This window comes from Embiotoca jacksoni, unplaced genomic scaffold (genome assembly GCF_022577435.1).
Source record: "Embiotoca jacksoni isolate LCO1_2020_lvr unplaced genomic scaffold, fEmbJac1.0.p SCAF_83, whole genome shotgun sequence".
Lineage (NCBI taxonomy): Eukaryota > Metazoa > Chordata > Actinopteri > Embiotocidae > Embiotoca > Embiotoca jacksoni.
Genome location: NW_027185440.1, coordinates 204,302 through 231,655, shown reverse-complemented (window position 1 = coordinate 231,655; position 27,354 = coordinate 204,302). Strand labels below are relative to the sequence as shown.

At 41.6% G+C, this 27,354-nt stretch overlaps 1 protein-coding gene across 1 annotated transcript; it reads left to right on the top strand.

Moving 5' to 3' along the window:
* Positions 1 to 19,641: 19,641 nt before the first annotated feature.
* dmbx1a (diencephalon/mesencephalon homeobox 1a) lies at positions 19,642 to 27,354 on the top strand. Its single transcript, XM_069139580.1, has 5 exons — positions 19,642 to 19,889; positions 23,370 to 23,549; positions 23,977 to 24,155; positions 24,668 to 25,067; positions 25,189 to 27,354. Exons 2-5 carry the CDS (start codon positions 23,396 to 23,398, stop codon positions 25,626 to 25,628), a joined length of 1,173 nt encoding a protein of 390 aa, XP_068995681.1. The 5' UTR covers positions 19,642 to 19,889; positions 23,370 to 23,395; the 3' UTR covers positions 25,629 to 27,354.

Below are 27,354 nucleotides of genomic sequence, written 5' to 3'. Positions count from 1 at the left end.
TTTCTTACTCAGAGTACGTCAGCTGAGAAGACGGTCTTCAGGACACATTGCGTTCACACTGCTAAAAAACTGTGGCCACCTTCGAATGTGGTCTGAGCAGATCGGATCTCAACCTCTGCTGCGTGCGCTCACACCTGTACTTGTAGCTGACAACTTGTGATCACACCGTGACGAGCTGATCGAATTTTAATGCCAGGTGTGCACGGGGTCATATTTACTGTCCATTTACCAATTTATTTGAGAATCCAAATTTTTAAGTGTGAAATATGATTGCATTGCCCTAAAATGGAAGTAAAAAGTATTGTCAAAACGGTCGACAGTCAACCAGTAAATATATATTCATACTAAGATTTGTATACTTTTTCAAAAAGTATATATTTTAAAGCAGGAATTTTACTTTTAACAGAAAATGTCTACTTTGTGATCAGTAAAAGTGCTTCCTCCAACTGTACATTCATCGAAAAATAAAATTGTGAAATGAAATGTTTCCATATTCTTAGTAAAGGAAATCAAATGAAATCCACACACATCCGAATGCTTCATATTTAACAACAATGATCTAAAGGACTTTTATTTCAGACGGTTTTCACGCATCTAGTTTTGGCGTTCGATGTTGTAAACATGGAAGATGAGGTATGCGAGGTGTGTGCAGGGCCGTCCAACCATGAGATCAGAGTAAATATTAACCCTGACACGCTGCTGTGGAAATACCTCAGTGATTTACAGGGGCTACGAGGAGGAGGGCAGAAGGATGGGTGGGAGGAGAAGAAAGACGAGTGGACGCAGACATTCAGGTGAGCCAAAAGGTAAACGGCAGGGCAATGCACACACATAACCCTGAATACACACATGGACACACACACACACACACACTGATCCCTCTTAGCCGTCCCCACATTTACACTCCAAACCACAAACACCTCTATCCCTCTGATGACATGCTCCCTCAACACCTACGCAGAGCTCACCGAGTCAAAAATAAGCCAAGAGCTCAGATGACACATCTTTACAACAAACGTAAAAACACAAACCATTCATTTATGTGATACTCATGAGCCTTCACAAGGGAAATGTTTCCTATTACCTACTACTATTACTTTTGCCTTATGTTTGATGCTTTTAATGGTTTTATGTGAAGCACTTCGAATTGCCTTGTTGTTGAAATGTGCTATACAAATAAACTTGCCTTGCCTATTAAGAGCACTAAAAATATAGATTTAATTATGGATGCCGGCAGTTTTATTTCAATGTGCATCAGTGTTAGTGGGAGCTACGTATTTTATGTGGGTCAGTCGCTCATAGTGTTTTGCTTTTTTATTGTTTCCATCTCCTTTAAGATCTAAATGCAGGATGCTGCGATCTCAGCCGATCATAAAGGCACACGAAGAGGCCGGGGGTTCGAGAATGATCACATTACAAATACATGCTAAAGCTGAAAGCAGACAGTGCGGCCCTCTATTTATTATGTTTTCAGGCCCGGGCAGAATCTTCCATGTGCCCGAGAAATATGACAATGATTTCACTGACACACTCAGGTTTCAGCGCAGGTAGGCAGGAAGGTGCGCGTGGTGAAAAGAGGAAGGAGCGGGAGAGACAGAGCGAAAGGAGACGAGAGAGAAGAGACGGAGGAGAGAGATGTGGTCGAGGTGTAACATTTCAGCACCGCACTGATAATGGAGTCAACATACTCTGCACAGGTTTAGGGGCAGAAGGATGTATATGAGGAATGTAAGAGTGACAAAGAAAAGATATTCGACACCACAAACTGGTACAGGCTCACTCACGCACAATTTCTACCCATTAAGTTGAGCTGCTTCGCAACTTTCAGCTAATGTCGACACAACACGACAACTTGTGTTCAGAAAATACAATTAGCTTAACAGCATGCACGGATACCACTCTTCAGGTCGCTAAAGCTCAGCCGGTTTCCTAGTTAGCTTTGCCGAGCACAAAGACTGGAAACGTGTACGCAGTTAGCACCGCTGTCAAAACAGGAAAAAAAAAAAAAAAAATCTATCTGTAAAACATTCCCAATCTTCAGTAATGGAAACATTATATAAAATGTTAATATGTGAGCTCTGAGACCAATTCATGATGTCCGCTTCCCTTTGTCCACAAGGGTCCAAGCAACGCAAAGCGCGTCATCCGCCTAAATCTGAGAGGCTCAACGAAGACGCCTCAGCAGGAGTCAGCACGCGGCCCAAAATTATAACCGTGTGGACTGTACACATTACAAGCGTGCTGACTGCACATGCACCAGGGAAACAAAATGCATCTTTATTTTGAAGAGGGGCAGAGCGAGGAGATCCGTCGTTCCACACTTTTGTAATTAATTATTAAGATGGTACAAGGACAACATAGATGGCTTTAAACTCCTGGCTTAAACACTCTCCTTAAGTATGCCACAATCACTTTCACTACTGTAGACCCCCCCATGTGTTCACCATTGTGAAGTAATAAATATCCATCACATGCAGCCATGAAAACAGTCAAGTAGGTCTGTTTATAGTTGAAATAGACGACGCAGGACTGCAGGTCTGCTTACTGTGCACTTAAAGTCCACATCAGTCATCACATGCTGATGGAAAAACCATGAATTGGCTTTCAGCGGCACTGGTTGGCTGGATTTTTCCACAAAGCCAAATCTCAGCTCACTAGCCTTAGCGTACATACAAGCGTGTTATCAATCTGCTCATCTAACTCACCGGAAGAAAGTGAATAAGTGCGGTTTCCAAATTAGAGAACATTTATTTTAAATTAGTGGTTATCAGAAACTATTGTTACAAGGACCTACAGACGGCGGGCTCACTGGTGAAACTATATTGCACACTCTGGTCTTCATTGTCACCATGAGCAGTGTGTAGAGACAAAATATAACAAATGCTTTCTTTTATGTACTTAAAAGAATGAAAATACAATAAGTGTAAAATGTATTCAAAAAAAACTCTGTAATGTCTTTTTGAAATGGGATTTCCATGGCATCATCATGCTCCTGCACAAACAAGATTTGAAGATTATAAATGACAGAGATGCAGACTAATCGCTGGATTCGTTGTGGTAAATGCCTGAAAATCCCAGGATTTTCCTCCGTGGTTTAGTTTTGAAACCACTGAGATACACAGCGGTCTAACTTTTTTCCTTTATGACCTGAAGCCATTAGTTCCCATATGCATGTGGCAATGCCTTTAATGAAAGATTGTAAAAAAATAGCCTGACAGCTCATTTAGTAGAGGTGGCAACAAAACGTTCAGAGTTAGAGTTTTGGCATTTTTTAATAATGGGCAGAAAAAAAACATAAAGTCAATTCATTTTCAGATCATCCTTCAAATGTTTCTTAATATTGATTATAGCCACATTTATGACTAATATTGTGCAGAGAATTTTTGTTTTGTTTTGGAGAAGTTTTGGGCTCACTTTTTAGCACATTGTTGAAGAGAAAAGGTGAAAAGGAGGATGAAGGGAGAACTTTCTTAAAGCTTAATTCAGAGCATGCCCAGTATGCAACACAATCCCTCCCAAGCCACTTATGGCTGTATAAAGTCTTCCTGAGTTTCAACTGCACTTTTGGTCCCTATGGTGCAGACAAACTCCCAGAGTGCTCCGCTAACTGCCCCTGAATGGTGACCCTTGGGAGTAAGTGAGATGGGTGTCGAGGGAGAACAGAAGAGGGGATACGGAGGAGGGAAAGGGGAGGCACACCAAGATGGGAGATGAAAGAGATAGATGGGAGAAAAGCGACAGAGAAAACAGAGGAAAGGAGGCTTTGAGGAGGAGGAGGAGGGGAGGCGAGGGGAGGGTCGTGGAGGGAGGGGTGGGGGGGTGGGGTCGTAGTTGTGAACGCAGGGACCGCTCTCTCTGAGGTAGCAGTGTGGAACCACCCAGGGCCTTGTAATAGTTAAATCATATCAATTAACCATGGGACATCAGGGGATTAGGGGTTAATCTCTCCCCTGAGAGGGCGAAACAGTAAATTAGAAAGGAAAGGAAGGGGAGAAAAAGAAGAGATCATAAATGGACATGTTGAAAGGGAAATGGCTGACATGATGAATTAGAAAGCATGAAAAAGCATGTTTCAAATAAATAAAGAAATTGCCTGCGGATGACTTCTTGTTCATTTGTGTTGTCATAAATGATGTGGTAAATTACTTTACAGAAAATGAGCAGTGTGGCGCCCCATTTGCATTTCCCTACCAGCACTGAAGGGACCAGAAGTGGCATTTAGGGATTAAAAACAACACAAAACAGGAGATAATCCTGCAGCTCGGCCACACCCGCCTGGGAACTGACTTACGCCATTTTCATTTTGGATAAGGGCTTGCAAGAAGAAAAGGGGTACGTATAATTCACCACCCACCCTCCTTCCAAAGCCTACATTGCCCCCCACCAACCCCCATCCTATAAAGTCGTCCCCTTAAGATTTAGAAACATCACATTTGATTGAAAATGAAATCATATGCAATGAGAGATGGTATATGAGGTTTGGAGGATATATATTTGGGGGGGATTGGAGCGCTGAGCTTTGGGGGTTTGAGAAAGAGGAGAGGAGCCCCTCTTTCTTTGGTGCAAATGCAAAACTGGCTGAAGTGGGTAATGGAGCCGTGAGGTAAGAGGATTAAGATCAGCATTGGGTCAGGACTGATAGGGAAGTATGGGGTGACGGGAGGACAAAAGGATGAGTGGAAGAGAAAGGAAAAGGGACAGAATGTGAGAACGGAGAGAAAGAAGGAGGTGTAAAGTAAATTGGACAGAGATGGGCGATTTGAGGTGAAAAAAAATATGAAATGGAGACCTGAGAAACTGTCCCTCTCATCCTCTCTGTCCCTGGACTTTGCTTCAGACTCATAAGTGATCATATGGGATCTGTGCTTGCCCCTGATAGGGAGCCGCAGGATAATGCTTAACCTGATACTTGGATTGGCTCCGGAGACAGTCAGGGGCCAGAGACATCTTCGCTGCCAAGGGAAGAGTTTGAAGCCTGCAGGGAGGCACGAGCAGAGAAGGAATCTGCAGGATCGAGCTTTTAAAGGTGATAGAGAAGGATGAGGGGCTTTAGTGAAGTCTGTGAGGAGAGCGAGAATTATACTGATATATACCGTGAGCGCACACATTGGCACAAACAGGGTCATGTTTTTGATGTCCCTGAGGTCGTGTAACCACTGTGTTGGCAGGTTTACATATAATAGTCAATAATGTATATTTCCATCACTAATTCAATGACGTAAACAATATAATCATGCTGCTCTCAATGGTTGTTCTCGATTACTCATCTACGGGGTTATTGTCTGATTTCAGTCACAACATGTTCCTACAAATGTTTCAGAATAAAATCCTTGTCGACAAAATGAATTATTTCTGTCTACTGAAATGCTAGAGGGCTTTTAATCTTAAAGAAATACAGTAAGCGTTGAGTTTGGATTAGCATGTAGCGCAGTATCTTTAATGGAGCAGATCAAAACAAGGGTTCAAGTTGACATTGTGAATCAATCAACACACCTTAAATATCAACATGACAATTATAATAAAATATACCATAATATATTTTATTGGGTCTCTTGCATGACACATGCTTTAGAGATCTATAACCATTAAAAAATGCTAATGAATTCAAACCGGATCAGGAACACTATAAACATTTTATTCCCCACTTAGAGAGAAAAAAAAGCGGCAGAGCGTTGTTCTTGTGCGCTCCGGTAGCACTACACCTCTGGGTAAAGTTTAACATTTGCATTCTTCCTGAGAAGACTGATGGTACGCTCATGTTTGTACACCAGATGTGAAGCAGTTACGTCAAGAGAGAGTTAGTTTAGCCACCTGGTATTATCAAAAGGTTACAAAAATGTACCTAAAGTCTGCTACTTTATACGTTGCATCCTGTCAAATCTGCAAAAATCAGAGTGTCCAAAGGCAACTACAGGAAGCCAGTATTGTTGTTCTTACTGTTTTTATTGAGCTGGACTAGTAGGTCAAATTTACCTACACTTAATCCAGTCAGCCTGACAAGCTATGTCCCACCATTTCTAGTCTTTATGCTAAGCTAAGATAACATCTCTGGGATCTAGTTTTATGTGAGAATGTTATCAATTCAGTTCTTGGGCAAAAAGTGAATCTCCTGTCCTCCTCAATTCCTGTCACAGAAAATCTTCAGAAAATGTGTGCTGAGAGACCGAAAACTGCATCCAAACCTGCGTGTCTGAAAATGTTTAAAGGTGTCTGAAGTTTACAAACTTCTTCCTGATCTGCTTTTCTAAACCAAGTTGTAGCCAGAAAACCAGTCATCTGTCGGGTCTGAGGAGCCTCGTCTGAATGTTCCCCGGCCTTTCCTTTAGCCAATTAGCTGCCATCACAGGATCAGACTCAGCTCTTATTTGCCAGCCAAAGAGGCTCAGCTGCTCGACCCCAGCAGTAGCCTAATGGAGCCACGTTGCCTCCTCGCCCCCTCCCCCTCGCCTCACACCCCCCCGTCCCAAGTCTTAATTCACACACTTTGAAGTATCTTGGTCTGTGGTGAGGAGCCACTCAATCAATTACGAATGAAATAATCTCCTTATGATATTCGGAGGTTTCCACAAGTAGAGGAGGGGGGCAATGCAAGAAGAGATTATAGAAGCCAAATCAGTCTCTCAGCTGCGTCTAAAGTGACAGGGGGAGAATCAGCTGAGAGGATGGTGGGAAATTAAATACGAAAAAAAAAGAAAAGATTATGTATAAGTGTGTCACCACCGAACAGTGCTGTGAATCTCGAACCTGATCCATGAGGAGTGAAGGAGGGAGAACGGATTATCGCAAGCCGTGTTTAAAAAAGGACCCATGATTGCTTAAAACGCTTTTTGCTTACCACTGAGACGGAGCAGTGTGTGTGTGAGTGTGACTGGCAAAAACAAGCAAAAACAAAGAGAGACGATGTGTCATCTTGCTGGAAATCTGACTTCATCTGATAAAAACAAAGATACTCCCCATAGTTCTGCTTTGAAACGTGGAGACTCAGAGAAATGTCAACAGAACAGCTGGAGTAAATACACATAACATTTGCTTTACGCCTGGACTCTACACTAGCCCAAAAATGAAGACTTTTAAATACGCTTAGTTTGAAACCTCCAGAATTGCATTTTAGTCTGGACCAAGCAGCAACCAACAGTAAACGTCACCCACTGTGAACGGCTGTTATGAAGCCATCGCCTTCTTGCTAGTTTGGAGCGGTGGACCTAACTTGATCTGATTAGAAACCCGGCGATACTACGTTCTCTGATTTGACACGTCCCTAACACGGGACTCTTTTCCGGAGAAAAAACAAACTACATCAACCTTGAATACCATTTCTTAATTCAAAATGGATAAAAAATTAGAGCTGTTGCTGCGCTTGTTGTCGATGCCAGCAGCTGCTCTGCAGTAAAATTCTACATTTTATAATGCTACTTCTGCCCACGTGCAGATGAGGCAAGCTGTTATTTGGGTGATTTGCAATAAATCCTTTGTCCAGCAGCATTATCAGCCCCACAGTAGGAGTAGAGTAGTATAGATGGGGATTTGCGAAATTGTCCTAAACACTCATGTGGACAGAGATTGTTTTTGTTTTAAAGTTAAAATGTATCTGTGAACGTAGCCTGAGAGTAGATTACAGCCACGGGCCCTCAAACTGCCAGAGGCACCAAACCCATCTGACTGATTTGTTTGGGTATGTGCAAACACACACTCTAGAAAACAAGATACAGGAACTTCTTAATAATGAGTCGTTCCTCTCTTATTCCTTAGTACTGTAATTCACAGCTGTGTATACATTTTGTTAAATGTTGTGAGAAGTTCTTATCAGCTATAAACAAACTTATATTGTAGTTCTTCATACAAAAAAACTGAAATGTGCAGTCAGCTAAATGGAAAGATGTAGTTTTATAATTATTGTCCCAATTTCTCCCAATCTAGTTTAATTCAATTTTTTCACTAGTTTTGGTGGGGAGTGTTTATTAAAACATCAGTAAATTCTCAAATCATCTGAAACACGACAAGACAAACAATAAGCCTCTCCCCCCCTCCTCCGGTCTCCCCCGTCTCCTCTGTCTCACCCCCATCATTTCTGCTCACCCGTCTTGCCTTGAGCTCTTCTGATTTTCTCCATGGCTGACTGTTGTTTCTGCTGCTGCAAACTCAGCCATCAGCGCACATTGATCGCTCCCTTTCATCCTCAGCGTCCCCTCCGTTATACCTGACTATGGCGACTAATTCCCCCGTTCTCACCCTTCCTCATCCCAGATTGAGAGGGTCGGAGTAAAAATCAATAACAGTGCCAAGTGGGGCGGGGTCAGGGGTCAACGAGGTCCTTGACAAGTGTGTCAGGGGAAGGAAGGAGTAAGAGAGGGGAGAAAGTGCTTGTCTGTGTGTGCGAGTGTACGAGTGTGTGTTACGTAAGGAGTGGTCAGGAGAAACAGAGTGACCAAAGGCCTCGTGGGTGCAAGTGTCAGGCTTGTCAGAGATCAAATTTATGACCATTGATCGAAGTGTGTGTGTGTGTGTGTGTGTGTGTGTGTGTGTGTGTGTGTGTGTGTGCGTGTGTGTGAGGCTGTGTGTGTTAGGTGGTGATGAATGTGTGTTTTTGTTTGGATCATGGTGGAATCTGACATGGGTGAAGAGTCATCATATAAAGCCCATTATGGCCAAACAAGCCAATGAAACAAATGAATCCCGTGAGATGTCGTCGTAAAGGCCCTGTCATTCATGTATCTGCCTGTCCATCCGTCCGTTTGTCCAAAAAGCTGTCAGTTTTTAGCTTGAATAAAATGCCTGAGGTCAGTTAAAAACATATCCAATCGTGATTTAAATGGTATAACTGAAGTGTGATTTTCTTGCCAATTTTTTTCATATTGTTGGAGCTTTGCATGCAATTTATACGACAATTGGGGTTCTCCAAAACTACACGAGAAAACAAGATGGTGGCCTTGCAACAACAAGAAAAGGTTACGTGTTTGTTGTATTTGGCTGAACAACAAGAAAAAGTCAAAAGAAAATGTTGTTTGCAAATGCTTAACAAGTGAAACACAGTACATACATAAAGAACACATAACAAGCATCTGGTTTGCTTTTCTAGTACTCGTGCAGTCATGTGACTGCATGCTTGTGGCATGTACAGTGAGTGAGGTCACAAATTTTGGCACTAAATGGTCCTTGTCAGTCTTGGGCACATGAAGAAGTCTACGTAACATGGACCTATGTGAGGTCATTGGCATGAAGATAAGGAAAGCACAAACTGGACGTTTTCTGAAAAATCTGATTTGCTTTCGTTAACCGAGATTGTTTCCATTGACTTAACGGTTTGCTTAGCTTAGCTTCAAGACTGTAGAAAAGGGGTAAATATCTACCGTGCAAATAATCCTGCACATAGCATGATCCCAAATCATAATTTATACTCTTTGTTTATTGAATGGATTAAACAATGAGATATCATTTGTTTATTAAAACGCTTTAGAACGGCTGGCAGTCATTTTTCCTTGAGCGACCCACACCTGCTGTTTTCAACATTTTCCGGTCGTTATGCTAAACTACTGCATGGTTCCAGTTTCAATTTAGCATACAGGTGTATTGATTTTTTTTTTTTTACCATCTTACAGCAACTAAAATGCTGAACTATTCCTTTTTTTAGCAGGGCAGTATTGGGCATTTCTTGTTCGAGATACTCAATAGAAAGATAACAGGAAATGAGAGCTACGGGAAAACATCTGCAACAAAGATTCCCAGCAAAAAAAATGGATGGATGTTGTGATTGTTGGCTTCTTACCACCAGGGCTTCCTAAACTCTTCCTTTAAAATGATGCCCAAGTGGAATTTAACTTACACATTGATTAAATGTGATAAGACTTGATTAATCCCAATGGGGAAATTCTGTCGTCACAGCAGCATAGAAACACAGTCAGGAAGAAAAAGGTGCACACAATAAGAAAAAAATTACAAATATGTATGCAATAAAATAAGATAGATCAAAATATTTTTTTAGAAAAAGTAAGACCAATAAATAAATACACACAAACAATGAAATAAATACAGCTTGGGATGAAAGAAAGTGTCAAGTGCTGTGAAAAGAAATACAGTGCAACGTTATTTTATTGTGGTGTTGAACAGTCTGACAGCGCTCTTTCCTGCACTGAGGGTGCAGCAGTCTGCCGCTGAAGGAGCTGCTTAAAGCTCCTACAGTCTCATGGAGGGGGTGAGAGGTGTTGTCCATGATCGATGTCAGCTTGGCTGACATCCTCCTCTCACCCGCCTCCTCTACGGAGTCCAGAGGACTGCCCAGGACAGAGTTGGCCCTTTTGACCAGCTTGTTTATTCTCCTCCTGTCCCTCTCTGTTCCTGCACAGCCCCAGCAGACCACTGCATAAAAGATGGCAGACGCCACCACAGTGCTGTAGAATGTCCTAATTAAGTTAAATTAAAAGTCATATAATCTTGTAGGTCTGGACCTTACCACGAATTAAAATTAATACAAATAATAAATTGTCACCTGACAGCATTCAGATGTCCAATTCTGCTGTTTAAATGCAGCTCTGCAGCCCAGACTGCTTTATCAAAAACTCGTGCTAATGAGTCAATTAGTGCTTAGATATGTGATCGCCTGCTGCTGCTCAGTTTTACTGTTCATTCCCCTCTGTTTAAAATCCACATCAGTAATTGTTCACTGTAATCTTCCCAGCAACACATACTCACAGGCTTTTAACACACAGGAATTAACTCACACTCCTCCCAATGTGTGCGTGTGTGTGTGTGTGTGTGTGGGTGTGTGGGTGACTTGATGACAACCATTTAAAGGCTGACATTAACTTCATGATACAGGTAATTATTGTTGTTGCATTTCATATAAAATATTGAGGAATACAGAGAAGACACAAAGTGGGATTCACTTTGGATTTTCCCTTCAGTAATGAAACTTTTGTTTCATGCTCACGAATAGATTAATGCAGGCGAGGGCGTTATGGTGTGCGGTCCATAGGAGTCCACAGACCCACACCTCTACTGTACATCCTCGCTACACACACGCAGAGGAAATGGGAAACAAAGATGAAGCCACGAAGAAATCCATTTGCAATTTAAATGGAAATGAAATGAGTCCATGGTGGCAGTGAATTAGCCTGCTGATCAATTGATCATGTCAAGGACAAATAGGTAAACAAACATATCCATTAGCCTCCTGCTCCACCTCCTCCCTCGGCTCCCTGCTGTGGAGGAGTACTGGAGGATCACTGAGAGGTGAGATGATGCTGTGTGTGTCTGTGTGTTTGTGCGTGAGATAAGTAGGAGCAGGGGTAACAGAAAATACAGTCTCAAGTGTGTTTTCATGGGGAGACTCCCTTAAAAAATACAAAGTGCTCACTGCAAACACATATACACAAATGTAAACACACTGACACCAACAATAGCATACCCCACTGTGACCGTCCTGCCCAGCTCGTTACACAGACAGTTGGTCCCAGCAAGGCTCCTTTCAGAGTCAATGGAGAGAGCGGAGAAGGAGGAGGAGGAGGAGGAGAAGGAGGAGGAGGAGGAGGAGGCGGGAGCAGCAGGGCCTCAGAAACTCAAACAAGGACCAGGACGGAGACAACAGAGGAGAGAACGAGTGAAGAGGCTGCCGGAGGACAGTGGGCTGGAACAAGACCTGCTGCTTTGTGTGTGTGTGTGTGTGTGTGTGTGTGTGTGTGTGTGTGTGTGTGTGTGTGTGTGTGTGTGTGTGTGTGTGTGTGTGTGTGTGTGTGTGTGTGTGTGTGTGTGTGTGTGTGTGTGTGTGTTTCAACACTGATATACCTCTTAATTACTGCTCTAAGAAGATGCTAAAATGGATGCTAATCTATGTGTGTGCAGAATCATGTGCAGTTTTAAAAAATAAGGGTTATCAAACTTACGTTTTCTAATGCTTTTTAGTTGTTTGAATTTGGAGCACGCCAAACCATTGATATTTCCTGAATCATTTCAATCCACACTCACCGAGTCTCATCACCTATCAGTCACAGTGGCTTGTTTCTCTAATCTATCAGAAGTCTCTGAAAACTCAATCATGACAGCTAATTCATCCTAATAGGAAGCCGATGAAGAGCTTCTCTGGTTTGAATGCCCATTACAATAACCTGATTACTGCCTATTAGTCAAAACAAACAGAGATGTCTGTTTCATGGAGAATAGTTACAGAAACTAAAAGTATACTACAAAAAACATGTTCAAATGTGGTCTAAAGCATATATTACAAAATCGTAAGGTTCCTAGTTTAACACATTGGTCCCATTTGCTAAATCCATGCCAGTAGCTCTGTTAGGCTGCACTTTGAACTAAATGTTAATTTAAATTCCCTTAATAAAGCATTTCTGACCTTAAAAAAAGCCTTAACTAATTGCTGATGAATGATTTACGAGTATTTTATCAATCATTAATAAACCATTCATTAATTGATAAATTTTTTTAAGTGATTTTTTTTCCTTACTGACAAAATAATATCCAAATGCATTAAATTAAAGTGCTGATGAGTAATTTATCAATTAGTTTTAACTTTTATAACTGCAGGTTTAACTGTCTATTACAGTGATTTCCAAACTATGGGGCTCCACCTGGTAGTTTGCAAGAGCAAGAGCCTTGCCGCAAGGCCTAACATTTGCACTCCAACTGACCAAAGTTCAAAATATTGTACAATATATTTATATATATTTATTTTTATTACAGAAAAAGAGCTACATACATACAGCGCGGTGATGAAAAAAAATGACCCCGGTTATTTTAGAAAAAACATTGCCTGTCATTAGTTGGGGTATCGTGCGGTGTAATACATCCGTCCGTTCACTAGAGGGCGCTGTGTCAGTGTCACATTTTGTTTCGCCTCTGCGTGAAAAGTGCACGCACATATTACCAGGGTAACACAGGAGTTTCACCCAGGAGACCAGGGTATGTTATAAAGGACTGGTGGTTTTATCACACATGATACCGAGCTGACATCGGGTGATATCGCGTCCGACATAGCATATTGCTAATGTTAGCCTGACTTTCAGTCTTTGACTTAAGCAAACAGGATGAGAGCAAGAGGTCCAAAACGCAGTTGAGAATTATGTGGTCACATTGGACCCGACAAGATAGGGAGAGAAATACAAGCTGCCGCAAACAACTGTTTTGACGCGCCTTCCTGTACTCAATGCTAAGTGCTCCGATTATTAAACATATTCCTTAAGTTTGAAAAAGTAGCTTTATGTTGTTGTTGTTGTTGTTGTTATTTAGCTGTTCTGAGGGTATTGTATGGTTACATTAGGGAATCTTATTTTGTGGAAAGAGCTGCTGGTATCTACAGTGGGAAGTGGTGCGATTTGGTTTGGTGCATAGCGGACTGAAAAGACAGGGAATCTCTGGTCTATTAGAAAGTATGCATTAATGCACTATAAATATTTAAAAAAAACGGCATTACCGAATGGAACGGATATAGACAATGAAAATAGCCTGGTAACCTCAAAGTTGCTCTTTCAATTCATATATACAGAATTATTAAATTATTCCTATGAATGAAGCCATTATCTACAGCTTAAAGTGGCGCCCAAGACTTCTTTTCATACAAAAATTGCTGCTTCACACAGCCACTGACAGAGTTATCAATCATTAATGTGGATAATGTCTTGAATTTCTCAGGTCTAACAGACTCGCTCCACTCAGGCTCAGTACAGATAGCACTGGAGACACACGAGAGGATGGCAGCCTGAACATTTCGATCAGGAGTTATTTCATGCAGGCTGCCTGTTCAACGAACAGAAAAAAAAATGCCGCCATGTCTGATTCCAAAGCAGGATAGGATATTACCCTTAGCTTCTGAGGGCAAGGACACATGGAAAGGTATTTGGAAAATTATAGTATCGTGGCATGTAATGTATCCTGCAGTGTGAATGGTGACACAGTAAGAAATAAATAAAAGACTGTAGATTCAAATTCTTTGTGTGTAATCACACAGCTGTTTCACATGTTACGTATGCGCACCAAAGGAGGGAATTCTAAAAATATAGATTGTTATAAAACTTGACTCAAAATCTGACATGCAAGGGAACAAAACAAATTAAAAAGTGCTGATGAGGAAGCAGCAGGTTAATACAGGATGAAGAGGACAAGAAAAAAGACTCGAGCAAAGAGAAAGAGCTTTTTAAAGAGGACAATTTGTAAAACAAGGAGTTTAAAGCCAGATTATAGGCCAACAATGACACAATCCCTTATGTTCATTCCTGTAATACGCTGTGAAGAAGAGGATTTATACTTTATTGTGGTGGAATGCATCAAGGCTGCCTCGTGCCTCCTTCTCCGTCTGCCTGCCTCTTTGGGAAACATTTTCCTCCTCCTGAGGCCAGGTGTAATCCCCGCATGAAGGAAACACAGATGCCTTCAGCCAACTGCTGATCAGCCTTATAATGGTTCGAGTATTACGAGTGATACCACCAGAGGGAAAATTCCTTCAATCCAGTCTAAAGCATTTTCTCTACACTGGCTGACTTATCAGAGAGCGCTGCTTGGTTTGGGTGGCTGCTCGGTGGATCACTCCCTGACTTCTCTCCCTGTCTCCGGGTCTGAGTTGGATTGCATTGGATTGTCTTAATTGTCTCTAATGACTCTATTGTCCCAACTATTTGCTTCATTAGGCCTGTGTTAGCTCTATTAGGAGGGAACGGAGCCGAAGAGGGGAAGGTAATTGAGAGTGTTAATGAAGGCAACATGATGAGTGCCATGCTGAATGTGACTGAAAGTAAAAGAAACAGTGTGATGCTTTTCCTTTTGACAGATTGGTGGAGTATTTTATTCTGACAGGGCTTTGAATGAATAGTGTTTTAAAGGAAAATAAGTGATTTACAAATCATTGCCACAACCAATCACTTTAAAATGTGTGAAACTAATTTAACAGAGCAATAAATTGTAATTTTAATGTCAATATTTACCTGCAAGATATCCAGCTAGTCTCACCAGCTGCCCTTCAGAGCTCTGCCTGAAGCTCTTCAAACTCTCAGTCTACTAAACCCAGCTCCAGATTAGGGTCCGATTGTCCAGTGGAGCCGATACAGTGGGATTTTCTGTAGTAAAGACAGATGTTTGAGAGGAAGTGAAGGGATTCGGGCTATACAGAGGAGCTTTAGCTAAGTCATCGCTGTTAAGATTTGGCCTCATGCACCCATTTCTTTAATTGGAGGAAGAACCGTAAGCAGAGCCGGCCCAGAGTCAGGAAGGGCTGCACCTCAGTCCAACACAAAATTCTCTCACTGTCTTTAATCTGCAGAGTCTCACAGTTGGACAATTTGGGCTTGTTTTGGACTCTGTGGGTCTTAAAAATAACCAAGTTTAACAAATGGCAACAAGCAAATTAAAATTAACTCATTAATGGATCAAACAGTAAATGCGCAAGGAAATTCTCAATTAAACATGAGGTCTCATCCCCCTTCCTGGTTTACTAACCTCAGCCAGGACATGTATTTTCTCAGAGGGGTTCTTTTCTAGCTGCAAAATTAGGGCTTTCTGTACCCACAGTAAGATAAATGTGCATCTACTACTCGCCACCCTGTACAGTTTTAAGACCTCTTATTTTGAAAAAAAAATATTTTTGGGGTATATTTGCCTCTAATCCAGGACGGAAATTGGCCTGACTGCCTCAACCACAGACCACTGTGATGCTCCTCATCACTCTAACATTAAGTGCTTGGCATTTAACAGAAACATATTCTATAAATCCTAAATGAGACACACAAACATTATCTTGATGTAGCTCCTGACACGTACAGCAAAAACATCTTTTTGTACAAATTTAAATTCATCTATTGGAATCTCAATAACCTGATTAATGAGGCTCTTAGAAAATTGAGTACCCTGGTAAACAAATAAAGTCATTCATGTTTTGTAGTTATTTGTGAGTTGGTAAGTTACAGACAGTTTAGTTTCACTCACTTCTTGACCGTGATTTTAAATGATATATGTGTGAGCTTTCATGTGCGTGTGAGATAGATTTTATTTTCTTGCATGCAGCCGTTCTCTTTACATTAAATTCCGTGATCCTCCTGTTATCTTCACCCATACTCACATCAGTGTAGACAGACTCTCGTGTTTTCTTACACCAAATACATGTTTTAATAGGCCTTATTAATTTGTTAATTCTAATAAAACAGCATTAATAATTTCTTCACTGATATGTTTGCATCTATATTAAGAAAGTACATTTATGTGGTTCGAATATGAACTTTAAATGAGGGGTCCATTACACCTCTGCAGCACTCACAGTTAACACACGAAGCTTCCTGCAGGTGAGAGCTTGTCAGTATTACTTACCTCTTCCAGGAAATTTCAACCCTCCCTGTATGATCTGCTTCAATCCCAGAATGTGTGAGATTTTTTTTTTTTTTCTCCTCCAACAATCTCTTGTTTTTCTCTCTCCCATTCTCTGCCACTCTCTCCAGTTTTTCCTCTTTTTTTTTCAACACATAGGTGGATTAAGGCAGAGGGGGCTTTTGTTTAGATAAAGCGAAGGATTAGGGAGAGATTTGCCCCCATAAAGTTGTGGGCTTGATGGGCCTTTTATCCCTGCATGTCCCTAAAGCTGTGTTGCCTCTGGATTAGGACTATACAATGGGGCCCCTTGTGCAGAGGGATCCGGGCCAGGGAGAGAAAGAGAGAGACAGAGAGGAGAGAGGAGAGAAGGCAAGGAAAAGAAATGAGACAGAGGGATTGAAACGAGGGAGAAAAGAGGGCAAGAAGAAAGAGAGAAGGGGATGGACGGAGAGAAAAAAAGAGGGGGAATTATCCAGCTTTCAGAGGAAACTGACAGGTTGAAAACTTTTAGAGGAGGGATTTGCGGAGGAGATCCTGAGATCTTGTCACCAATAAAAGGGATTTCAGGAGGATTCAGAGGCGTGGGGCTGACAATAAACCACAAAATTGCCGCTGTCTCTTTAAATTCATTTATTTAATTTTTATTTTTTTTTGTAAAACATAAAAGCAGGTCTTACTGTGGAAGTGCTGCTAATAAGGTGTCTAAGAGGTGGCTCCTGGCAAATTGCTTTGTTATTCTTGTCAAAAAGGTCTCCTGCAAGAAGTCGATTTTAAACCACACATCAAAATGATTAATTGCTGTGGGATGAACAGATGCTGAAATACCCTTGAATGGAGCAGGGCAGGCTGAGGCTGGCTGGATTGCAGACCTGATGTATTCATGAAGTTGCAGAAAGCATCATTAAGAGTATTAATTAGCTATTAGAAGAATTCAGCAGCATTAACGATCATTTTGTTCTCCATCAAATAAAAGGCTGAAACAAGAGGATCAGGTTCACTTTATGAATTGTGCAAATTAAAAAAAAAAGTTGCTTAAAAAAGGAGACTAAAGGGGTTAAATATGACCACACACAAAAAAAAAAATCATCCTGATTCTGACATTTCCCCCCCAAAACAAGAGCCTTTCTTCACCTTCATTAGGGAGTTAAATGAGATTATGGGACTTTTGAGGGGAAATCTTCGAGTTCTGCTGCCAAATTAACATTTATAAAATGTTGGGTTGCTCGTCATCTGAGGTCATTGTTGGTCCACCTTGTATTCAGCGGTGCATGGCTGGGTACAAGGGTAAGGGGAGCTGTTTTGTTTTTTTTGGCGTTTAAGCCCTTCAGATGCGCTGGACAGCTCTAGTCGCTCTAAGGAGCTTTAGGTGGAGAGGCGCTGAGAAGAAACTCTTTCTCGCTTTAATTGCTTTAGAGACGGTCCTCACAAAGAGACAGTGGCCAGATTTACCTCCCGTTTAAGTTCTTATTTCCATTGGTTCACAAGTTAATCCTCTTTCTTTCTCAGACCTCGGAGAAAAAACCCGAGTGATAGGAGCCTACCAAGGCGACGGAACCAGAGAGGCACACGAGTTTTTCCAGGCGAGGGGAAACAGTTTGAAGCGCACATGGAAAAAGTTAGAGGTGGTTGAAAATAAATATTTAAAAGGAAAGACGCACTACGGAGAAGACATTTACACCGAGTACTGTAAAAATAATAATAATAATAATATTTGTAATAATAAAAATAATAATAAGCTAATTTCACTCTTTATTTATAGTCAGTATTTAAAGGTTTATTCGGATGTGTTAATATTTCTGGACTTAATACGCAAATAAACACCGAATATTTAGTCCGTCTCAATTTACCTAATGCCAATAATAGCGAGGGATTCATGTAATTAGCTCTTGTTAAGTAGCCTGCTGCAGTGTTTCTTTCTTTCTTTTAATTTTACAGGTTAGTTTTAAATTTCTCCAATCAAAATCAACCTATAACTTCTTGTAGATTTAAGTGGTTCTTGACTATTAAGCTACATAACATAGGCCAACTTAATTAAAAAAAAAAAAAAAATCGTAAGACTTTTTTTTTGCTAAAAAGAAAAGAAAAATGTCTTAAGCTCTCCTACCCCCCACCACCAACCCATCTCTCCATTAACTCATAACTTTCAGGTGACCCATGTAAACTTTATAATAAATGCCCACAAATCGCTGATTGTCCATAAACTGTGCACTTACGTTTCAATATGTGCCAGCACGCATCAACATTAATATTCTTTATTCCATGAAATCTTTTGTCTACTGTTCAGATTTGTCAGAGTGAGAATCGTGGTCAGCAATAGGCCAAGCACTTTCCCAAAGACTCTCCCAACAAAATATGCAAGCTTTACATTAAAAGGCTACTTTGCGCTGCCCTTAATTCCCTACCTAAACGGTTTTGCTCCGGGAGAAGAAATCTTCTCTAAAAACCCCTCAAGAAGAGAAGGGCATTATTGCCCTAATCCTCTTACCCGCAGTCATTTTAAGACAGGGGTTTTTGGAGGCTGAGATGGCGTCTTGTCTTTCCTATCCCATCCCAAATCCTTCCAGGCCGGGAGACAGTCTAAAGGCAGCACCCTGGCATCTATTAGCCATCTCACCAAAGTCTCTCTCTCTCTCCCCTCCAGTGGCATGGAGAAAAAGCCGAAAAGCAAACAAACTATATAGGTTGGACGCTTTTTCTCACAAAAACTGAGGAGAGACAATCGGATTAATGCACCTATAGTGCAGACAAGCAGTATGAGGACAGAGAAACAAAGATCATATTTTTTTTTTTTTATCATGCAAATAATCAGCTTCACCCACAGTTGCAAAAACTTACTCGCTTAAAAAAGTGTTTTCTATAACGGAATATTTTAGAAATCTATTTATATTATTATGAATAGCCTTGACAGGAACATTTTACTCACTTGTTCAAAGTTAGAGTTTAGTTAATATGACCCATAATTTATGAACGTAATTACAGATCAGATTTGTAAAGAAGTCAAATGTATTCCACTTTCTGTGACCACAAATCAATATAGTCAACATATTTGCTTAAATGGAGCCAGTAAAAAGCGTCACACTGTTTGTTTATCAAGTCAAGAAAAAAACAACAACAACAACAACGTGTCGACAGACATGAGGGGATTTCAGCGGACATAATGTGCTTAAATTGATCAAATTTGAAAATAACTCCAGACGGCAGAGCACCAACGTGCCGCTGGACCATCAGCTCTCTTATTTACTTAACTGACAGCCCCGAGAGCCAATAGAAAGCATGCGTGACCCCCGCGAGGCGCTCCTTAAATCCCTCCACCGAGAGCTCGCGCTCCAGCAGATGGCGGCTTCCTCACTTCTGCGGGAGACTCGGAGAAATCACCACGAATCGAGCAGGAGGAACGCGAGCGAGCGGACTTGAAGCGAAGCAACAGACTGGATGACTTTTACACTGGCCTCAACTTGTTATCTCACTGCCGGACGAAAGGAACGAAAAGCGGGCTCTGAAACAGCGAGAGAGCCACTGAGAGAGCGGAAGACAAACCCTGGATTCTGTTGTCTGACTACGAAGTGACAGAAAAGAGGACTGGGACTGCACAGGAGGTAAAAAAAAACCAAAACCTTTTTAACTTCTCCACAGTAACACATGCTTATTCTTTACAAGTTGTGTTGTTTAAACGATTTACCCAAAAAAAATGCTTTCATGTTTTTCTTTCATTTTATTTTGGAGGAAAACAAATATTGCAAAGCCTGTAGATCAATATGAAGTTGATTGTGTTTTATTTTGAAAATATTGTGAGAAGCCTGCAGTGAATGTAGATTTTACTCTCAACTTTGAAGACATATGCGGTTCCTCGATTGAATATTTCACTTTTATTTGTTTTTGGAAAAGTTTAAAAATGTTTAAAAGCCATATTAGAAATAATACGCTAAATTAAACTAAATTGTACAATTATTGTTTTGGGCCAGCTCTTTACCCGACCCATTTTTTTTTTTAATGTACAATATATTACCGAAATAAAAGGGCTCCTGTTCTTTTGGTTACACATCACCTCAGTCTCCTCTAAAAGGGAACTATTTGCAACTTTCTATTAAAAAGTCAGATTTTTTTTAATTTAATTTTTGTCTTGTATGCAAAAGAGAAAAAAAAATCTATTGTCTCAATGTCATTTTGTATTTTAAACGGTTTAAAAGGTTAAACGCTGACAATAAGACATCAGAGTCTGAATTTAAATGTGGCTTCTGCATAGCAAATATCCTTCATAATAACAGCTCAGGGAAAAATCAAAGATGCTCTTCGCCCTCTGACAGTTTACTGCAATGACACAGCAAAGAGCAGATTGTCAGGACGTCCCGTGCCCCTGAGGGCTCTTAGCAAATAACATTTTTCCTAATTTAGCCGGATCAAAGAGTTGCACTGTACATGCCAATTTACATAATGACGGTTTGATAATCGAAGCATTGAGCAGGGCAGCCAGGAGGGCCCAGTGCCTGGAGCACAGAGAGGCTTATGAATGACAATAACAGCACTGACAGGCTCGCAGTGATGAGCTATTGTGCAGAATTTGATATGGGTAGGGAAGATACTACAACCTGAGATGTAGTGGTAAATTTAATAAGCTTAAAAAAAAATAATAAAAAAAATTAAAAAAAAATGTCCACCTGCACTTTAAAAACAAGCAGTTGAGATCAGAATATTTTTCTTTTGCTTCATGATGGAAAAAAAAAAAATTGAGATTAAAATCAATGTTTTAGTCCCTCAAACTTTCACCGGCGCTGTGCATGCGAGGAGGTGTAAACAAACACACATCTGTAGCCTACATTTTTTTGTTTTTTTAGAGACGTTTATTGGTACATGATGGTTTTCTTTCTCTTATAAATTCTGTGTGATTTCAGGCTTAATTTGAATTAAATGAACGCCTTTGATTTCAGAGAAAACGAAAAAGAAACGCGGTTGAGGAAAATCGCTGGCCCGTTACTAGAGCGCGCGCCCGCCCGCCCGCCCGCGCACACGCCTGGGAACTCCGACGCAGAGCTAACCACCCAGTCCCACTGTACGTCCGTCCGTGTCAGCGTTGATGATAAATGGAGGGCCTCGCAGTCGAAACCTATTTGCACTTCCATTAGACGGGGAGCCAAATGGGGACCAACATGCATATTTTTACCCGCGGAGAAGCCATACATCTCAGCCAAAACGTTGCCCCGGGGCGATAGGATAAGAGGCCGCCAGAGAGAGGGGAAGGGGAGGGCGGAGGGGCGGGGAGGCGGAGGAGGAGGAGGAGGAGGGGGGGGGCCCATTCAACTCAAATACTTGGGGGAGTAAAGTAAATGTTTAGCGAAGCACCTTCTGTCCCGGCGAATTAAACTATTCCCCACTGCCCTCTGATCACATTCATCAGCCGCCGCAGCCACTTAATAGGCTGGGAATGGGCACTGCGGGCATCACGCGCACGCGCGCGCACACATATTCACACACACACACACACACACACACACACACACACACACACACACACACACACACACACACACACACACACTCTTGATCCAGATGCACTGCACTAAAAAAAACTAGAGAGAAATTGCTAGGGAAAAAAAAAGCATTTTACAAGAACGACCACCCACAATGTTTACATGTATCCATTATTATTATTATTATTATTATTATTATTATTATTATTATGCAATTGATTATTACATTTATCAACTAAAATTCGGTGTTTTTAATGAACATTGATTCAATCATTTTCAGGTCAATATGAAAACATGTCAACCAGCCACATGTTTACGTGAAAGAGTCTGACCTTGGTCAAATTAATAATAAGGAAACATATTATTAAACCCGTTAAATATAAAGGCTATGCGGAATAATTGGCTGATATGACAAATTCTGATTTTCTCAAGACAATGTATGAAAAAAAAAAAATCGTTTCAAATTAATCAAGTTAAACAAAACAACTATGAATTAAGAAAATAAGGACAGCAAAATGACAATCTTAAAGTTCTTATTATGTGAGTTTCCTGTTTAAGTGCAAAAACTCACCGGGCTCCCTGGATACATACCTGTCATTGAGCAGAAAGATTTATATCTTTTCCCTGTGGTCCCACTGTAATAGTTATAATAACTGTTTGGGCCTCCGAGATATCCCCTCCTGTCAGCCTCCTTGCTACTAATACATATCTAATCGTGTCCTGCAGCGATTCCTCTATGAAAATCTCGGTCGTGAAGGAGAACTACAAAACAGAGTTTTGGAAATTGCTGCCTTGTGAAAGACTGGGTGTTATCCCTTAACGACATAATCTGCTCGTATCTTTTTAAAGGCTGCAAGTATTCAGACATATGGACTATTTATATAGGACATCATTTGACCCCAAATAAATGTCGAGCTTTGCTGTTAAATGTTGCAAGAAAATTGATTTTCAGACATAAAAAAAAAAAAAAGATTCATATACGAAAATAGCACTTCCGTAATCACAGCCTATTAAAAAATAATCCTGCTCTCCGGTTGCACGTTTTTACAACACAGACCCGTAAAAAAACAAAAAACAAAACAACAACACATTTTCCAACACATTTAATCAGCACCTTGATCTGTCAAAGCAACGTCTTCAATGAGGATTTGGGTTCTCCGGGAGCACAGAGAAGACGTGAATAAATTCATGAATGAGGCATCCGTCACGGTTCATTATGGGAACGAGTGATAATTACCCCAATTAAAAGTCTTTTGTATAATTAATGGATTGAACAAAGCGATAATTGGATGTTAATGGATAACACTTTAGTTTAAGTGCGCACATCAAAATCTATTGGCCCTTGAGCGCGTGGGCCTGCCGACATTCACGACTAGTAAAACGCTCGCGTGCGTCGTGGTCCGTCACCGATCTACAGATGTATCAAAAATCAAAACGGGGGGGAGGAGGAGGAGGAGGAGGAGGAGGGGAGGGGGGGGAGGGGGGGTTGGAGATCAACAATCACAGCGGGTCCAATCAGCAGCCACGCGCCCTTGTCATGTCAAAGCGTCCTTTACGCCTCCTCTCCTTCCGCTCTCTTTATCTCGAAACCTCAACAGTCCTCTCTTCCAGTCCCGCAGGTTCAGCGACCTCTCACCATGCAGCACTACGGGGTGAACGGCTACTCCCTGCACGCCATGAACTCCCTCAGCGCCATGTACAACCTGCACCAGCAGGCCGCACAACAGGCGCAGCATGCGCCCGACTACCGTCCGTCCGTGCACGCGCTCACGCTGGCCGAGAGACTCGCTGGTAATTGAGTGCACGCTCACACACACAAATAGAAACACGGGTTAAAACCCACTGCGTGGAAACAAACTACGTTAGTCGACGCGGGGCTGCAAGTGAAATACGTTCAGTTTAAATAGCCTAGAATTTAAGTGAACCTTTATACTTTTGGTTAAATTTCTATTTCTATCACACAGCTACTTTCTTTTTTTTTTCTATAAATTTAAATTCTAACATCTGTAATAAGAAAATGGTGAAAACTTGAACGGAGAGGAGAAGACGTATAGGCTTTCGATTTGCTGCCAACTATTTGGTTTTTAATACTTTTGCATCTGTAATAACGCACTAATTTTGTGTTTCCGAAACACTGACATCCGTGCAAATAAAGTAGCCTAAACAGTAAAATAAAACTTGCCGTGTGTTTTCTCTTCCAACGGCTGTGCATTTCAAGACATCATCCTGGAGGCTCGCTACGGCTCTCAGCACCGCAAACAGCGCCGCAGCCGCACGGCCTTCACCGCACAGCAGCTGGAAGCGCTGGAGAAGACTTTCCAGAAGACCCACTACCCGGATGTAGTGATGAGGGAACGACTGGCCATGTGCACCAACCTGCCCGAGGCCCGAGTGCAGGTAGGCCTGTCGAAACAATGCACAGTATTGTGATAATAATAATAATAATGCTGTGTCTTTGTAAAACTCTGAACTGTGAATTATGGGGGCGTTTTATCAATACTAACTGTATTTTTATAAAGTATACTTTGTATAATATTGCTGCTATTGGTCATTCTGCTAAAGATTTGTAGTGGGGGACGATTCTATGTAAAAAAGTTGAACTAAAATATGAGAAATTTATATAAAGGAAATAGACATTGTGTAAATCTTAATTTATTTATTTTTTTAAACAGTTTAAGTAAAAAAAAACTGATCACAGAAGAAAAACGAACTCACTATATTTCTAATCTATATATCTTAGGTTATTCATCAGAAACCTATGTATCAACGTACAAACGTATTTTTTTTTAACTCCAGCTTGCAAAGCCCTGTAGAGATGCAGGATTCTGCTGGCACACGTGTATTGTTGTATCTGGGTGCACTGAAGTCCCGACCACGGAGTTCATGTTTTCCGCTCGCTCTGCCATCAGGTTTGGTTCAAAAACCGCAGAGCAAAGTTTCGTAAGAAGCAGCGCAGCCTCCAGAAGGAGCAGCTTCAGAAGCAGAAGGAGGTATCAGGGGAAGGAGGAAGCGAGAAGGAGGACGCCCCTCCCTCCACCACTATCCTTCCTGATACCCAGCTCCCTCCTTCTTCCTCCTCCTCCTCCTCCTCTTCCTTGGAGGTGGAGGGTCCTGTGGCTCGTCCCGTAACACTGGACATGGAGCTGAACGTCACGTCAGCAGAACATTCGGGCAGCGAGTCGGCGACAGAGGATAATGCCACGGATAAGGAGGACGACAGCAAACCGCAGAGAGAGGAGGTGAAGTGCGAGAGGGCAGTGACACCTGGAGACATCTCCCCGGGATGCAAAAGACTCAGCCCTAAACCAGGTAAGAACACAGGATACCTGATTTTTACTTTCTCAGACAGACTTTTTGATCATATTCACTGTCCTCATCAGCTGACTATTAATAAATATACTGACCAGAACTTTCTTTATCTTCTGTCCAGACTCTCCCCTGGTCTCTCCATCAGTGACACCCTCCTCCTCCAGCAGCAGCCTGGCGGGCAGCGGTCCTCTCTCTCAGAGCCACTCCTACTCTTCCTCCCCTCTCAGCCTGTTTCGTCTGCAGGAGCAGTTCCGCCAGCACATGGCCGCCACCAACAACCTGGTGCACTACCCTGCGTTCGACCTCGCTGCCCCATCTTCACTCCCCTACCTGGGTATGAATGTGAACATGCCTCCCGCGCCACTGGGCTCTCTGCCCTGCCAGTCCTACTATCAGTCCCTGTCCCATCATGCCCAGCAGGTGTGGAACAGCCCGCTGCTGCAGGCGTCAGCTGCAGGCGGCCTCACCAGTCACAACAGCAAGACGACGAGCATCGAGAACCTGCGTCTGAGGGCCAAACAGCACGCTGCCTCGCTGGGACTGGACACAATGTCTAACTGAGGACAGTGTAAACTAGGCCAGAGCCTCACCCCATTCCACTGCGTGTCCGTGTGACTGTCATAGCTCTTTAGAAACCATATACGGACCTCTTCCCGAGTACATGGGCACAGGACATGCAAAGATGTCCAAAAATAAAACCTGGCGACATGCAGTGGACCTACAGATCTCCATTTAACATCTCTCGGAGACAAACCACACTCCCTCGAGTCGTTTGATTCCTCACAGCTTTTGCGCGGCTCAAATCAATCCGTAGGGAGAAGAAGATATTTCTGCAGTAAGATGCAACGGTTCAAGTGAATGTACCGGCTCAAAGGACAATGAACATATTCCTCACTGAAAATACGATGATTTTTCCAGTCGTCGTGTGATGCTGGACCTTCTGAACATCCCAAATAAAAAAAAAAATTAAAAAAAGAATCACTGAACATAATGTGAACAGCTGATGATGGATGCTGTCAGTTTAATAGACAAAGCAAATGATGTTTACAAGAATAATGTGAATAAATGAGGCACTTTGGAGGGAATTAGGTTTGTTGGCCAGGAGGGGGAAAAAGGTATCACTAGGGCAGTAAAGAGACATTTCAATTTAGCAATGTGGTTATGTACATAGCGTGTACTACATAACAGCACATAAATAAAAATAAACCCGAGCCATGTTGTCCTTAACAGCATAATTAAAAGTGACTAATTTACCAGTTAAATGGGCACTTTGTACAGAGGCTGGCTTGATGACGAGAAAATGATTTCAGTGACTAAATTCTCAGAGCTTTTAATTACATTTTGCCCTGGGCTGAGGGAGCTGGGGCAAATGCAATTATGAACATGCATACCATTTAAAGCAGACTTTCTAAATTCAAATGGTCGGTTTTGATTATGGTCGATTCACGTAGCCACATGACACGTAACATCACGTCACAATGAGTTGATAGTTTTCTGTCAGTACAAAAACACAGTCTAGCATATTAGGACTTCTGGTTAAACACTGTCTCGACTTCTCAGCATTTAATCTCGCCTTAATAATCTCTTGAGGAAACATGCAGCTTTTTTATTGAAAGTCTCACGGACTGTTAGCACTTGATGAAGAGAATCACACACATCTCTGATGTTTTCTGTTTACGTGTTCTGGAAGATCATTTCTTCAAATGGGAAAAAAAAAATGCACATTATTTTAATATGTAAAATACAAAAAAAAAAAAGTCTATCTATTAATGTTTACTGGTAAGGTAATTGTAAAGTTCTTATTATGTTGTATAATTGATAACAGACTCTGTCTCGGATGAAATTCCTTTAGCTGTCAGATTGTAAGATTGTACTTGAGCTCACGACAGCCCGTCTACCCCTCCTCTCTTGGTTGTCTGTCTACGGCTCCTGGGTTGAACTAACATTTAAGATGTAAACACTTTCTTTCTTACTTAAAAGAAGCGACTGAACACTTTTGTATTCCCGGAGAACTACCAGTCAAAGGAAGTGAAAGTATTTGAGTGAATAATTGACCTGAGTCCTCTGTGTACTGCTGTCTTGACTCTACTTGAGTTCTGTTGTTGTTTCTAATGCTGTTCCCCCGACTGTTTCTGTCCAACTACTTGGTCCAGTGGTAGATAGATTTATAATGGGGGAGGAGAGAGTGATCGGACCGTCAGCAGTGTTGTTTCCTTTGCTCCTCCCACTAATGTAGACTTGAACTAGTGTTGTTGTAAAATAATTGCAAATAAAAACCTTGCTTGAA